We start from the raw sequence: 15670 nt of genomic DNA, 5'->3' as shown, positions 1-15670 counted from the left end.
TTTCACAAACCCTATTTTACCAACTTGGACAAAAATTTGCTTGGCAGGTGCTGTTTTGTTCACTCTCAAGTATTGGCATCTCTGGGTTTGAGAAACCAGCAGTTAAAGTTGACTTATTTGGTATACATTCTAATTTCAGGTGTAATCTGAATTAAATTTGGGTTCCTGAGCAAAAAATCCATCACGGCAGTGGATCCCGGATTTCTGCCACTTTTCAGCTTTTTCTTTTTTTTTTTACTTCTCCTCACTTTCATCTCTGGGTATTTCCTGATAGTGTGCTGGTGTTTAAGAGAAGAGCTGAGTGTTCCGACTTCACAGTTCATTAAAGAAGCTTAAAATAATGATGGGTCCCCATCATTTTTAAGGCAGTCAATCCTTCATGTTTTCAGGCAGTGTGTTATTTCTAAGACCAACAAAAATACTTTCATTCCCCATTTTGTAATTTAGTCAATAAACCCAATCTCTTGAGTAGCCAGATGTACAGGTTGCTCGACAACAAGCACTTGAACCCACATTTCTTTGCCTAACTATATGTTAAGTGTTGCAGTCGATTTTAATGTGATGGACATGCCTGGCATGGTCTTTACAACTGATTTTAATATTTGTTGATGTTTGTGAAATTAGTGCTATGCTGGGACAAAGAAAGACAACGAATACTTTGAAAGCTGCCATAAAAGCCCTATTGTTAGTTTTGTTAAATTAACAGATGTTTTGTCTCCTTCAAAAAGTATGAGTTAATTAAAGACTGGAGTTAAGGTTTTGAAAATGTGGCCAATAAGCAGTCTCATGTGATGTGATGTTTTTGTTTGACAGTTTCTAACAATTTCACTGACAGAAATGGTTGATATATTAAATTGGAAGTACTTAAACCATAAATTGTTTGATAGGATTATGTTTACTCGATTTACATTTTTATAAGCCATTATTAATACAAATACTAAACACATAAGATTCTCCGCAGAGCACTCTGCAGATATGTACTTAAAATTTCTGCCTGTCTTTGCATATTTTCCCACATTTCTTTGGACTACCTCTAGCTATAAGGCCAGGAATAATATGGTATGGGTTGTTATTCTTGGACTTATAACTAGATCTGCAGAGTGCGGAGAGTCTTGTATGTATGTGTGTCTATATATAACTGAAACTTGTTCCTAATAATTTTGGATGTTATTTATGGTGTTGAGAGACCTAACTGATACAAAGTAATGACCCTTGCATGTATTTTGCTAGGCAAGTCTAATGTAATGGATGCTCTCAGTTTTGTGATGGGAGAAAGGGCAGTAAGCCTGAGAGTGAAACATACAAGAGATCTTATCCATGGGGCTCACATTGGGAAACCAGCCTCTGCTACTGCCAGGGTGATGATGACATACTGTGAAGAGAATGGAGAAGAAAAAACATTTTCAAGAACCATCACAGGTGGGTGGTCAATACAGGTTTCTCCATGAGCTGTAATCACTGTCAGCACAGTCATCCATTCATCTGTCTGTCAGACCTTGAGTAAAACAACAACTGAAACTTGATAAAAAGTCACATGGAGCCAAGGTACATAACTTTATTTAAAGTAGTTGGATTGCAATTGGTTAGTGCCAGCTAACTAGGTATTTTACTTGCTAATATAGATTGCCAAATACATGTTTTATTTCAATATTATTTTCAATATACTCATACACATTGTATACCCCTAGTCCTATGCATAAAACATTTGGAATTTAGAAAAAAGTGACATATTTGAATAAATGTAATAGCAGCATTATATTGGAGGGCTTCTCCTGGCTGTGTTTCTTTAACTTACTTTTCAAAAAGCAGTTTTGCACCCCTGCATTTTAGCATATAAAGGAGCTATATAAATGACTGAAGTAATCACAAACAATCCCACTCACTGAGGGTTAGGAAAACATGCAACAAAGAGAAAAACTATTGTAATTGTAGTATTTACAGGGGTTCTGAAAATTGTGTTTTGAAATTAGGGCCAAATATTCAAAGATTTTGCGAATTTATCCAACTTTTATATTCGAAATTCAAAAGAGATGTGGGATAATTGGTAATATCGCAAGGCTAAGGAAATTAATCTAAACATGAAATTAATCGTAACTCAAGCCATACCCAACTGATGCAGGTGTAGTCTACATATTAAAAAAAATAATAATTATATGATTTTTCATAATTGTTTTAATACATTAAAATGCTTCCAAACCATGACACTAGGGCTGTCAGTTAAGCCTCCAAATAGCAATTGCTTAATTGGGCACGCAAAATATAATCGTTCGAAACAATTTTGATGATCGTACCACCCACAGAAAGTTTTTCCCTAACTGTTCCACGGGATATAGTTGATATTAGTATACATATATGATGATTTGAAATTTGAGCTGATCAGTTGAACAATGAAAGGGAGTCCCAAACAATTCCCATTGAGGTTGGGAGCACTCCAGGCACAGCTCCTGTCACAGGTATATATAATATATTTTATACATATTTAATAATGAAAATAATATTTTTTTTGTATATTTGCACAGTATCTATTTGTTTTTTTATCACTTCTCCCACTGCTCTGAACAACTAGAACTAAAGTTTAGTTAAACAAAGTTTAGTGAGCTGTAAGCTCCATCGTGATAGGAGTAAATAGTATTTAAATAGTATTTTAGCTGGTTCGTGAATTAGTTAAGTCAAAAACATGCAGTAGTTTTTTTCCCCCCAACGCTGAGATTTGTGGAAAATGTATTGTTTGACCTTCGCACATAATTTCGCTCACAGGCACAACTGTTTTCTCAAGGCAGAATTAAGGGGAAACAGTGTTTGCAACTGACCTTGTGAAACTCGCATCTCTTGAATATCCTGGCCCTATTTTTAAAAAAGCAACACCACATAGTGCCATTTGAATGAACAAGAGTAAGAATGTATGAATGATATGCCTTGAGAGTGTATATGATAATAAACATGTCTACATTACAAGATCTTGAATTAACTGGTTTAATAGTCACAAGGAATACAGCAGATAAGCACAGAGCTATTGGGTTTAAATGCTTTTAACACAGAAATATAACTTCACTCAAAACTGCAGACCACTCTACTTCTAGAAAGTAACCTGCCAGTACAAAATCAGGTGGATAGTAACAGATGCATGTTTTTTCTGCACCATTGGAAAGAGGTGATCATCTGCTATACTTAATTTTATAAAGATGAATAAAAAATAATAATTGAAATTATGAAGAAAAATGTAAGAAGGGCTTTGAGTTTTTAATAAGGACGGCAATGTTTTTTGTCAAACAGTAATATACTTATCTGTTACGCTGTCAAACATCTGATTAGAAAACTGCTTTTAGTGTTAGATCAGTTTTTCCACTTGTAGACAACAAAATTGTTTTTATACCTTGTTTATATGAAATATTACTGAGCACTCTGAAAAGCCCTTTTTCCCTGTTACTGAGGTCCAGAAACAGTTTGCAATCTTGTTTAATAAATACATTTTTATTTCTCACTCACAAACGGGCAAGTTTTTTTTAAAATAAAAATTACTATAAATCTGCAATCACTAGTTTAAATATTTTCTGTATCATACTAATAATGCTTCTGCATTTTATTACAATTTGTTTTTCTATAGGAGATTCTTCAGAGTATCATCTAAATGGCAGAGTTGTCACCCTGTCACATTACACATCAGAACTCCAGAAAATAGGTATCATTGTTAAAGCAAGAAATTGCTTAGTATTCCAGGTAAGTCCAGAGAAATTCCACAGTAGCTGACATAAAACACAATGTACATAGGCTAAAAACATGGAAACTGCTTTCTTTTCTACACTGTAGGGTGCTGTGGAGTCGATAGCAATGAAGAAACCAAAGGAGAGGACTCAGTTGTTTGAGAGAATAAGTAACTCTTTGGATCTGGCAGACAGCTACGAGAAAAAGAAAAAAGAGTTGCAGAAGGCTGAAGAAGATGCCCAGTTTCATTACAACAACAAGAAAAATGTGGCTGCGGAGCAGAAGCATGTGAAACAAGAGAAGGAGGAGGTATGGGACAGGTTTACTAATCTTACCACAAGCATAACCCCAACACTAGCTTTAAACAGCTTTTGCTGCAGTTTTAAGTTTGTAACATTTTTCTAAAATGGTGCAGCAACAGAGCTCTGATCCCTATGGCTTTGCAGAAGCCCTGAGGTGTATAATCGGGACCCTTTTTCAGGACGCTCTGCTGGACCACGCCCACCTGCTGATGAGGAGCTTGCAACTGGTCATCGCACATCGCACAGCAGGCAAGCTGCTCCACACAGAGCGTCAGGTTCCCCGTTAAACATTACATAAATAAACACAGAAACACCCTCCTCATATGCAGGGCTTTAGCCCTGTTACAAACCCATTTTTTCCTTTTTTTAACCTACCACCCACTTCTCTCCCACACAGTGCATTTCAAAGTATAGATAGGCCTAAACAATTTTAATTTTTTTTTGATCAGTTGTACTGCAATATATAGGGCTTGCATTTCAGTGTTTTTTTATGGTTGCTAAGTAACAAACTTGGCAACAAAGGCATGTACGTTGCTGCTTAACCTTTGCAAAGGGCAACACTATTATGTACAGTACGCATGTGTGAAAAAGTCAAACTGGGATCACCCAGGGGATATATATATATATATATATATATATATATATATATATATATATATATATATATATATATATATATATATATATATATATATATGTTTCAGAGAAGGTAGAACTGCAGTGTACAAAAATGAAGGTTGATAAGAAGAGAAAATATTTAAAAAATAAAATATAAATAATGTACACAAAAAGTTGAAATGATTAAAAAATGTATTTTGTTTAATTTGTACCCGAACACTGACTGATTCCACAGATGGTGATGTATATATAAATTTATGAAATTTAAAGCTCACGTTCTCTTTGCTTCCGAGTATAATTTACATATACATCACCATCTGTGGAATCAGTCAGTTTTTTTATACAAGTTATACTCTGAATCAAAGAGAACGTGAGCTTATCTTCATACTTGGAACTTTCTATTCTGACATCATCTTAACATCATCCTCAGAATTTTTGAAAATCAACAAGTTTACTGCAGTGGACGCGTTAAGTAACTGAGCGGCTCAGAGCGGCTCAGTACAATAATGGATTTAACGGCTTGCTCTGTTCCGCTCTAACAGAGCCGCTCAGAGAGCTCCTGAGCATTTTGTATCGGTGATCAGAGTGAGCAGACAAAGCTGGCCACCTGCAATCTGGAAACAAGTGGAGGTGAATTGCATTAAATTATTGCATTAGATATTCAGGCGGTTGGATACAGTTTTGTAAGTTCAGTAGTATGTGACAAATGACGAAATTAAAAAAAAAATTACAAAACTGTATCTGACAACAATAATAAAACCGGTAGAGGGAAAAAAATCTGTAATTGTATATATGAAATTAACAGAATTTGTTAATAAAATTCATGAAATCGATACATTTATCATTTGCTTGTTTTTTTTTTAAATAAATCTTAAGATACATAGAAAAACTGCATTTCTGTCTTTGTTTACTTATATTCTTAGACAATACATTTTAAATACAAGTATCTTAGAATAATCTGTATAATGTGAAAAAATGTATAATGTGATATCTTGTAACAATTGTAAGTTGCCCTGAGAAATAAATAATAATAGAAATAAACTTAGAAATAAATTGTACTACAGTACTCTAGCTGTAAACAAAAGCAATTGTGTAGGCATTTAATAAATAATTGTTTTATTAAAATCAAACTTCTAAAGCTACTTGTGATGGATTCGGGTTGTTACCACGGCTGAAGCAGGCAGGTGAGAGCCGAAATGGAGGCACAGAGACAGAGATGCAGTTTGAACAGGCGCGCAGTATTTATTTACAAGAGATAAACACCACTTGCGTACAATACCAACAACCTGCGTATTAAAAAGCAAAAAGAAACACATTTACAAACAAATCAAATATAAATGTATACTAATACTAACATTCCTGGTTTTAGGAATTCAATACCAATGTGGCCCTCATCTCGGGACATTTCATCAACCAGAACATCACAAATACCAAAAAGCAAAGAATTATTAGTCACCATTATAAAAGTCGCTCAGCGCTCTCGTGTAGCAGAGCGTTAAGTCATTTAAATTCAGCTCAGTGTGCTTTCTGAGCGTTATTACACTGAGCGGCTCGGTTACTTAACGCGCCCACTGTGTTGCTTTTCTTTCTACACAGCTGAAGAATGGCTTTTGCCTGAAACGTCCTGAAATAAATTATTTTTTTAATCATTGAAACTTTTTGTGTACATTTATTTTAATTTAATTTTTTAAATATTTTTTCTTATCAACCTATATATAGAAATATTTTTTTTATTATTATTATTATTGTGGAAAACTGTATAAATGTTTATTTCAAAATAACAAAACCTGTTTTTCGAAAGATCATGAAATCACCATTAAAAATATTGAAGTCTAATTCAGGAGTGTGGCGGGGTGAAACCCTGCCCCAGTGCGTATTTTGTATTTGTTGTATTATGATTTGAATGTATTGTTTAGTGTTTAAAAACACGATGTGTGGTGTTATTGTTTTACAGCCTGGATGGGGTTAAAATCCCCCATCTAGCTAAAACGTGTGTAATGTGGCCATATCCCAAATTAATCAAGTAATTACCAATTGGGAGATGGCCACATATATAAAATTAAAGCAGGCACTCCTGGGAGGTTGATGAGAGTTTGGAGAAAGGAGACGGGAAAGACAGTAAGAGTTATAAAACTAAAAACAATTGCTACTCGTGCTGGCTTTACACCAGCATGATACTTGTTTTTAATTATTGTCTTTTGTTTTGGCCAACGTGCATTTTTGTTTATGAAAAATGTTTTGTTTTTGTTTTAAACCTTTTATTTATTATTAAAAACAAGAGCATTTGCGACTCACCCCCGCAGTCCTTGTGTGTGCCTGTATTTCCTGGTCTGATGTCACCACGAAGCTATCCGTGACAAGGAGTTTTGAGCATCATTTCCCAAATCCCTATTTTATGCTAACAATCACTTTTTTTTTCTTACTCCTAATTTTAGGCACAAAGATACCAGACGCTGGTAGAAGATTTAAATGATAAAAAAGTCCAGCTACACCTCTGCCGTCTTTACTATAACGAGAAGAGTATCGACAGCCTGAAAGACAGTCTTCAGGAAAAGAAAGGAGATATTGCAATCAAGAAATCATCACTGGAAGAATCAGAATCAAAAGTGAGAGCCTTGAAAAAGGAGCATGGCAGGCTGTCCCGGGAGCAGCAGCAGATTGAGAAGGAGATCAAGTGAGTAACCAAGGAACTTACTCATCAGTCAGTCATTGAGTGGAAGTTATCGAGAGGCTATTGCAGTACATGTTTAAACTGTCATATACATTTTCAATTATCGACCACCAGATGAACTTGTACCCTTAGTAGTCTTACATTCGCTGTATGCCACCAAGTAATTCTGCTGGGGAGAGCAGTGAAACTTTGCAAATGGGGCAACAAGATTGCAAGACCACCACAAAGGAAGAAAAAAATCGCTGTAGATGACGGCTGCAACTGTAACTGCTTAATACAGGCACAGTTTGTCTTGGTTCCTTTGTTAAGATAACATTAAAAGTAGCAGAATACAAAATGTGTAAGAAGCTAGACAGTTAAAGTGTGATGGTGACTTCATAGCCACTCCTGTACAATTGTAATACTTTCTCTGCTTGTAAACTAACCCTTTGCTGTGCCTCAGAGCTCAGGAGCAAGCCATCAATCAGAAACGACCCCAATACATCAAAGCCAAAGTGAATACTTCTCACCAGATCAAGAAGGTGGAGGAAGCGAAGAGCTCTCTGAAGAAGAGCGAGAAGCAGTTTAGTAAGAAGGAGCAAGAGATCCAAGAGCTGGAAAATGAGCTAGCCGACCTGGAGAGGGCCTGGAGGGACTTTGAGAGAAAGGTAGAGGAGCAGACCTTAACGGTGGGGAGAGATGTACAGCTGGAGGAAAGCCAGGTTAGTCATCTATCAAAATCTAATTTTAATAGTATCATCATATATATTAGTATAGAAGTGTTAAGATTAAGAGTTGGTTAGAATATAATTAAAACATGTCCATAGGCTTTTTTTTGCGTCATAATAAAACAATGCATCAATGCATCGTACCCATAAGACAATGATGCATCGATGGTTTAAAAACTACCATTGTCTCAGCCCTACCTGATAGTTTACTCAAGTATCACTGTTACTTCCAGATCAATTGGAACTTAAAAAAAGAGGAAATAGTTTGACAGAAATAATGGGGTGCCCGTTTCAGTGTGTGACGTGATGTGTTCTACATCTGCACAGAAAGAGCGCTACAAGGAGCTGAAGGAGCTAGCTAGGAAGAAGGTGGCAACCATGACCCAAAATTTTGAGAAGCTGCGGTGGGAGTTGAAGGCAGATTTCGAGAAGCTAGAGTTCGATCAGAGGAAGAAGAAAGAAGTGGAGGTATAACGGTTCATAACAAAAATGAATTGGATATATGCAACATTAGATTTGAATCCTAAATATCATGCTATTCAAGTTTTATTAATTATTCACGATGTATCAACATATAATGAATACTGGTTTATAGATCTGAGGGTGCAGGTCAGATAGAGGGCAAAATGACTGCATTTCATGTCATAGTTCACAAAAGACATTTCACATGGGCTTCTTTAAGCCAACAATCTAAATTCACAAATGTCTACGTCACACATTTGAAGCAATATTTGTGTGTTTTTTTGGTAGGGAAACATGAAACATACCCTGATGCAGATAGATGACTATACAAAACGAGCAGAACAACTGGAAGAGTATATCAACACTTGCAAGTATGTGGAAAACATTTAACTGGTTTTAGTTTCTGTAAAATATATAAGGTGCCACTCAGTTTACATCAAGGTATAACAGTCACAATGTTAGAAGAAAAGTAGGGTGGTGGAAGAATTCATTTAGTAGTTAATTGGAGTTGTATATCAAATACGTAGCAGTTTTAAGTTTGTGACTCAAAGCAGACAACAACAAGCGAGTAAAAACATTAAAGTTACTGTTTTAGTATTGCTTTAGTGTCTTAGTAAGTTGTTATATTTTAAGCAGTTGAATATGGTGGCAACCAACTTCCTCCTAAAGTGGCACCCAACAATTGGATTTGACAACCAATTTTTTTGGCCTAGGAGTGGGGTTGGACAAATCACTTTGTATGCTGGTGCCTCTAAGCCGTCCCCTCAAACAAGTCCCAGCTTCTGTCTTTCCTCCCCTCAAAACCTAAAAGCAAAACTTTTTTTTTATTTCCTGTCTAAGCTGATCAATTATACTGCTGCCCAGAGTGTGTTGCCACACATCAGGGTTAAATTTCAATATATTTTAAAGATATGTCACAATTATACATAATATTTATTGAGGCAGAAAAAAATACAGTTGTCACATAATAAATTGATAATTTTCTCTAGAGTTATAATACAACAAAGTTTCGGAAATATTTAACTGCTTACTTGAAAAACATAACATTCTAAATTCTTTTTCTCACCTTTTAAAAACGTTCTGTTTTCACCCTCACTGAATTATTATTATTTGTTTATTTAGCAGACGCCTTTATCCAAGGCAACATACATAGTCTAGGTGGGTGAACTATGCATCAGCTGCAGAGTCACTTACAACTACGTCTCACCCGAAAGACGGAGCACAAGGAGGTTAAGTGACTTGCTCAGGGTCACACAATGAGTCAGTGGGTGAGGTGGGATTTGAACCGGAGACCTCTTGGTTACAAGCCCTTTTCTTTTTTTTCTTTTTTTTTTAATAATTTAGTCGTTGCCAATTAGTTTTTATTATTTTCTCCCCAATTTGAAATGCCCAATTATTTTTAGGCTCAGCTCACTGCTACCACCCCTGCGTTGACTCGGCAGGGGCGAAGACGAACACACGCTGTCACACGCCGCCTCAGAGCTACAGCGTCGGAGGACAACGCAGCTCTGGGCAGCTTAAAGGGAAGCCCGCAAGCGCCCGGCCAGACTACAGGGGTCGTTGGTGCGCGGTGAGCCGAGGACACCCTGGCCGACCTAACCCTCCCTCCCCCCTGGCGACGCTCGGCCAATTGAGTGCCGCCCCCTGGGAGCTCCCGTCCACGGTCGGCTGTGGAATAGTCTGGACTCGAACTGGCGATGTCCAGGCTATAGAGCGCATCCTGCACTCTAGCGAGTGCTTTTACTGGATGCTCCACTCGGGAGCCCCCCGACAAGCCCTTTTCTTTAACCACTGGACCACACAGCCTCCTTTAATAAACAAACAAAACAAAAACATAAATAAAAGTAAAAATACAGAGCGATCTTTGCACCTGGTGCCTTTTTGGTTGAAGACATTTTAAATAAATTGTGCAGTTTTATGCAGTGTGTTCAGTCATTAAATGGATGTATATTTACATTATTCTTTCAAGGGGAACTACTGTTACACAGAATGTGTCAATTTCAATTAAATCGTGAATTTATAGCCGTGAAAAAAATACAGCCTTTTCAATGGCCTGTAGCTGTACCGTTAAAAGCTGTACCGTTATTTTGAATCCCCCTGTGTGGGCTGTAGGGCTGCACAGACACCTCCACACTCCCTTCGTCCCTTGTTGTCAACCAAATCTATTTGGTTTTGAAGTTTTTTAGATTCTTTACAGTTGGCAAAAGCCGACTCTTCTGAACTGCAGACTAAGCAGAATTAATTTGGAATGATCTTTTCCGCTGTTATACCCTGGCTTGTACGCGTTACTGTGGAAACAAGGTTTGTAACACGATTTCAAAAGGATTGGGTCTGCGAGGCCAAAAGGGGTGGTGCAGATTCTGACAGTTATGAAGCAGAAAGCCTTTTATTATGCCAAAGTTTTGTTGTATGTACAGTAAATGATTAGTCGCCAACGTGTCAGAGTTTACAGTAGTATCTACTGGCCATATTAAAATTGAAGGTCACATTTTGCATCCTAATTTGACCCACCCTACCTAGGAGCCATTGGCTCCTAAGCCAAAAAGTTTGCCTGGAGCCCTGCAAAGTGTGAGCTTTTCATCATTAATCTGTTGCTATTGCATATGCAGTGGTGCACTGATAGAGTTGAGGAAGCAGGAGGAGAGTCTGGCGGAGGAGATGGAGACCTCCATGGTGCGCACAGCTGAGCTGAATGAGAAGCTGGCTGGTGTGCTGGGAGAGCTGCAGAATGCACGCATTGACCATCACGAGGGGCGCCGCCAGCAGATGAGAGAGGAGTTGCTGGAGAGTATGAAGAGACATTATCCGGAAGCTGTGGTATAATACCTGCCTACATTGTCTTCTGGCACTTTTATACAGTGAAGCTAGGTGTATTTATTTAATACATTTTTTAAAGTGGGAGCCATTTAAGCTGATAGGAAATGTGTGTTCCATTGAAATCTGCAAAATAACAGTTTCAGGGACATCCCGACATTTGATTGAAACAACTTCTGTTCTTGGAATGTATATACAGTCAGCACCTTCATAGCGTTTATTATTATTATTATTATTATTAATATTATTATTATTATTATTATTATTATTAACTAGCAGGGCTTGAATTTCAGCGCGGGATTGCGGGAATTGCGCATTTTCCAAGTTGCTCCCGCATATCTGCAACTTTCAGTGCGGGAAAATCCCGCAGAGATATTTTAAGACACCAAGCAACTGTATTTTTCACCCAATTTAGAGTGCCTGAAACACTACAACAATCTCTAAGGAAGTGGGGTGTCAGTGATGAAAGCACTATGAGCCGCATTCTGAGTAGTTCTGGTTAAAATAAATAAATAAATAAATAAAAGTAGTGCTGAATATTTTAAGTACCGCAAGACTTTATTCTCTCGTACGTGATTCTCGGCCGCTGTCTTTAACCCTTTGCAGTCCATTTATTCAGCGTGTCTCAGACACGTCAGGTCCAATTTATATTCACACACGCAGTTTATTTTAGACGCGCTGTTTAAAAGTATTTTTTTTTCACAGTAAAACAGGTTTAAAAGGCACTGCATATCAACAGGACACTCAGTACTGCATCTCCAGCCCAGCCCTACCCCTTGTTCGCTGTATTTTTCACATACCTCTTCATAGTAGTGCATACCGATAAATCATCTCCTGATCACTCGTTTTATCACCAAACTCCTCAATAATGCGATCCAAGTCATTATTTTATTACTATAACATCTCAAAAATGTCTGTGATATTCTTTGAGCGCTGGATGCAGAAGCAGCTATCTAGTTTGTTTATGTCCGTATTATCTCTGTGGTGCCGGGGCTAAGTGTATGGCTCAGATCTGCCCCTTTTTTTCAGTTCTCGGCTCCTATCGGTCTCACTCGGCCATTTAATGGTTTTCTCTGCTTTTCTCTGCTGTCTTTTTGATGATGTCAGACAGGCTCTGACATTGCACTGGAAAGGGAAAATTGCAAAATCGGACCAGGTCTGACATTGGACCGCAAAGGGTTAAGGATTATAGAAACTCAGTACACTGCAGTAAGTAAAGTTTTGAGAAAAAAAGACGATATTAACTCTAGGTGTTGTTTTGCAAGTGGTGACTTTCGCTTTAACTCTTAAAACTCAGCCCCATTCATTTTGGGGCGCCAGGGCACTGAAGGTTACACACATACTCAGGCACTGTAAACGCCACCTACCTGGCTTGTTTAAAAGTACAGACTCTGGGCTTTCCAAAGACGTATTCAGTTTGTGCATGCGGTACTTCTAGCCGGAACTACTGTCGCCTGAGGTTAAGCCTCTCATCATGTGACAGAGTTCACAGCTTAGGTTTCGTTTTGAGCCTATTGCTCCGTAACAGCTAGACAGAAAGGGGCGGTATCGTTGGAAAGCTTAGAAGCTCAGCTTCCCCCCATGTTAATTTTATATTGAGGTTCAGTGGTGCAGTGTTTTTTGTGTTTTGTTTTTTTGAACCATCTAGGATTACATATATTCTCATCTCTACCACATATAGTATGCCTTATCCTGTTGCAACTTACATAATATGAAAGGAAATGTTGTGGCCTTTCATTTGCTATGTTACATGCATGCAGTACAAACTATCCAGTAGTTAAACATACATAAATTAAAACAGTGAAAAATAGGCGGAAATAGAGCTGAGTGTAAAGAGTTCACGTCAGGCAATGGCAAAAGCAATGGAGAGTGCTCTGTCTCACAGTGATAAACAGCTGTTAGGTCTCCGAAAGCAGCTTATTTTAAAGCAACACCAGTGTGAATGATGATGCAGTAAAATATATATAGTTTTTTATATGCAAAAGTGCCTTTTCTTTTGCCATTCCCCCCTAAAATTTTGGATTCCCCCCCCATTGGCTGCAGCATAGGGGGGAAATCTCCCCAGCACACAAAAATGAAATTCAAACCCTGACTAGGCAGCCTAGACAATTAACACAACCTAGAACATGGTGCCACATTGACAAGCTATGATACTTACAGGTGGACCGTGAATTCTCGTTAATACGAATTTCAAGGGACTAGCAACAAATGTTGCATAATACCACTAATTCGTATTATCTTGAGTAGCCTATAAGCCAAATGTATACTGTCCATTTTTAATTGTTAGTCAGAGGTGCAGTGCTAAGTTGTGCACAATTATAAACTACCTGCACATTAATAGAATAGGCGGACTGGGAAATGCCGGCAACAATTGCGACTTTTTAAAACATACATTCAAAAGTTCTTAAAAAATGTACGCAATTGTGTCGCAATTGTCTGCAGCTTTCGTACATCTCATTATAATATTTGAGAACCCTGATTTGCACTCTCTCAACCCCCTTTTTGCAAATGTATGCAGGAACGGCCATAACTACATATTCATCTGAGGTTGAACTGCAAAGAAAAAATGCAAAGCATTCCATAAAAAGTTGCAAATAGCATTGCACCTGTTTAGTACATTTTACCCAAGACATCTGACTGGTATGCAACTATTGCGACAGGTGCAACACTTTAGTAAACCTAGCCCTTATTGATGATAGTTTGGAAACCCAGGACTGGGTGCAGGGCTAGTGTGAGTTTGTAAACCTAAAATGACATACTATGAATAAAAGGTGAAGATAAGTATGTCTGGAAAATATAGTGGATATGGAATAGCACGTATGTGCATATCTTAAATTGTAATTCATGCTAAAAAAACAAAACATTATGATATAAGTTTCTTCTTTTGCATCTTCAGTTTGGAAGATTGTTTGACTTGTGCCATCCTATACATAAGAAGTATCAACTGGCGGTTACCAAAGTCTTTGGCCGATACATGAATGCCATTGTTGTGACAACAGAGAAGACAGCTCGAGACTGCATTAGGTTCCTAAAGGATGAGAGAGCTGAACCGGAAACATTTCTAGCCCTTGATTATCTTGAGGTAATTCAAATACATTTTTACTTTATAGTTAAATTATATTGTATATAGACTTTCTGTTTTTCCTTGTTGCCTATGCTACCAGATTTATTTGTAGTGATGAAGAATTAATTTAGAAAATGTTGAGGTAGAATTGTAATATTTTGATTGTCTAATTTAATAGAAGCATCTATAATGCAGTGCTCTCCCTTTTTATAAAGCTGTAGTCAGGAGCCATGGTTATAAGACTGCTATTTGAGTTGCACCCTATAACAAAAAAGAAAGTGTTAGGGTAAGGGCATTATGGGGCAAATGGGAGCCATGACCTGTTCCATTGTATAAAGCAGGGGTTCCCAAACTTTTACCTGAGGCCCACCTGTTCAGCTGCATTAGGCACTGCTGGCCACTATTGGCACTCCTTGGGAAAATGTCAAATTAAAAACATTTTATATGTTAAAACCTGTAACATTATAAATAAACCTAATCTAAACTGTCCTTTATTCATTTGAATACATATTGTGAAATCACATAGAATATGCACTGAGTGAAAATAACTTTTGAAACACTTTAATTTTAGTAAATAAAATAAATTGCAAAAAACTAAACAGATGTTTTTATCAAACCTTTAAATCAGGTACCTTTGTATAATTGAACATTTTAGAAATGCAGTTATTTTTCTTGGTCATCAAACAAGAAAGAAGTGCATGTCTCTTATTATTTCTATTCATAAATACCTGAACAGGAATCACTTTCGAGTAAAATAAGTAAAACGTGCACAAAACATAACTCTTAAATCTTAATTTCTGAACACTGTAACTAAAACTTCCAGCCGTTACCTCTCACGCTGAACTGTCATGCACAAAAAAGACAAATGCGCACCATATAGAAGGAAACGAGAGCCTTGCATGAGTTACTTTTTTCGCCACTCCTTTGTACAACCAAATACAACTTGCAAAATCACATTCAGTTGGCTTGCAACACCCCACCACCCCCTAACAAAATTGTGGAGCACAGCTGCACCACTCACCCAAAAGAAAACTTCTGAAAATAGATCCATCTGTAGGGAAATTTGAATCAGTCAAAAAACGTTTTTTTTGTTTTGTTTTGTTTTTTTTAAATTATTATTTTCCAACAAAACATATTCTAGCGTTATTTTAAGACGACTGTGAACAAGCCAGTAATCAATAAAATAGCCGTAAATCCAAACATTTTAATAAATCAATTACTGGTATGTAACAAGATTTATCAGTTTGATTAATAACTTGATTTAGTTAATATTGAAACATACATCAAGTACTCAATATTATAAATGTTAGTCACAAAAACATATTTACCA

At 37.1% G+C, this 15670-nt stretch overlaps 1 protein-coding gene across 1 annotated transcript in view; it reads left to right on the top strand.

Annotated features, from left to right (window-relative positions):
* smc1b (structural maintenance of chromosomes 1B) overlaps positions 1 to 15670 on the top strand; it is a 51596-nt gene that overhangs the window by 1862 nt on the left and 34064 nt on the right. The window contains exons 2-10 of the mRNA XM_058986333.1: positions 1231 to 1419; positions 3605 to 3717; positions 3808 to 4011; positions 7058 to 7296; positions 7736 to 7994; positions 8328 to 8468; positions 8751 to 8833; positions 11072 to 11279; positions 14173 to 14358. Coding sequence (XP_058842316.1) covers positions 1231 to 1419; positions 3605 to 3717; positions 3808 to 4011; positions 7058 to 7296; positions 7736 to 7994; positions 8328 to 8468; positions 8751 to 8833; positions 11072 to 11279; positions 14173 to 14358 — 1622 coding nt within the window. The remainder of the gene's footprint in view (positions 1 to 1230; positions 1420 to 3604; positions 3718 to 3807; positions 4012 to 7057; positions 7297 to 7735; positions 7995 to 8327; positions 8469 to 8750; positions 8834 to 11071; positions 11280 to 14172; positions 14359 to 15670) is intronic.

Source organism: Acipenser ruthenus, chromosome 14 (assembly GCF_902713425.1).
Source record: "Acipenser ruthenus chromosome 14, fAciRut3.2 maternal haplotype, whole genome shotgun sequence".
NCBI classification, from domain to species: domain Eukaryota; kingdom Metazoa; phylum Chordata; class Actinopteri; order Acipenseriformes; family Acipenseridae; genus Acipenser; species Acipenser ruthenus.
The sequence above is the reverse complement of the archived record's forward strand: the minus strand, read 5'-3'. Positions and strand labels throughout refer to the sequence as shown.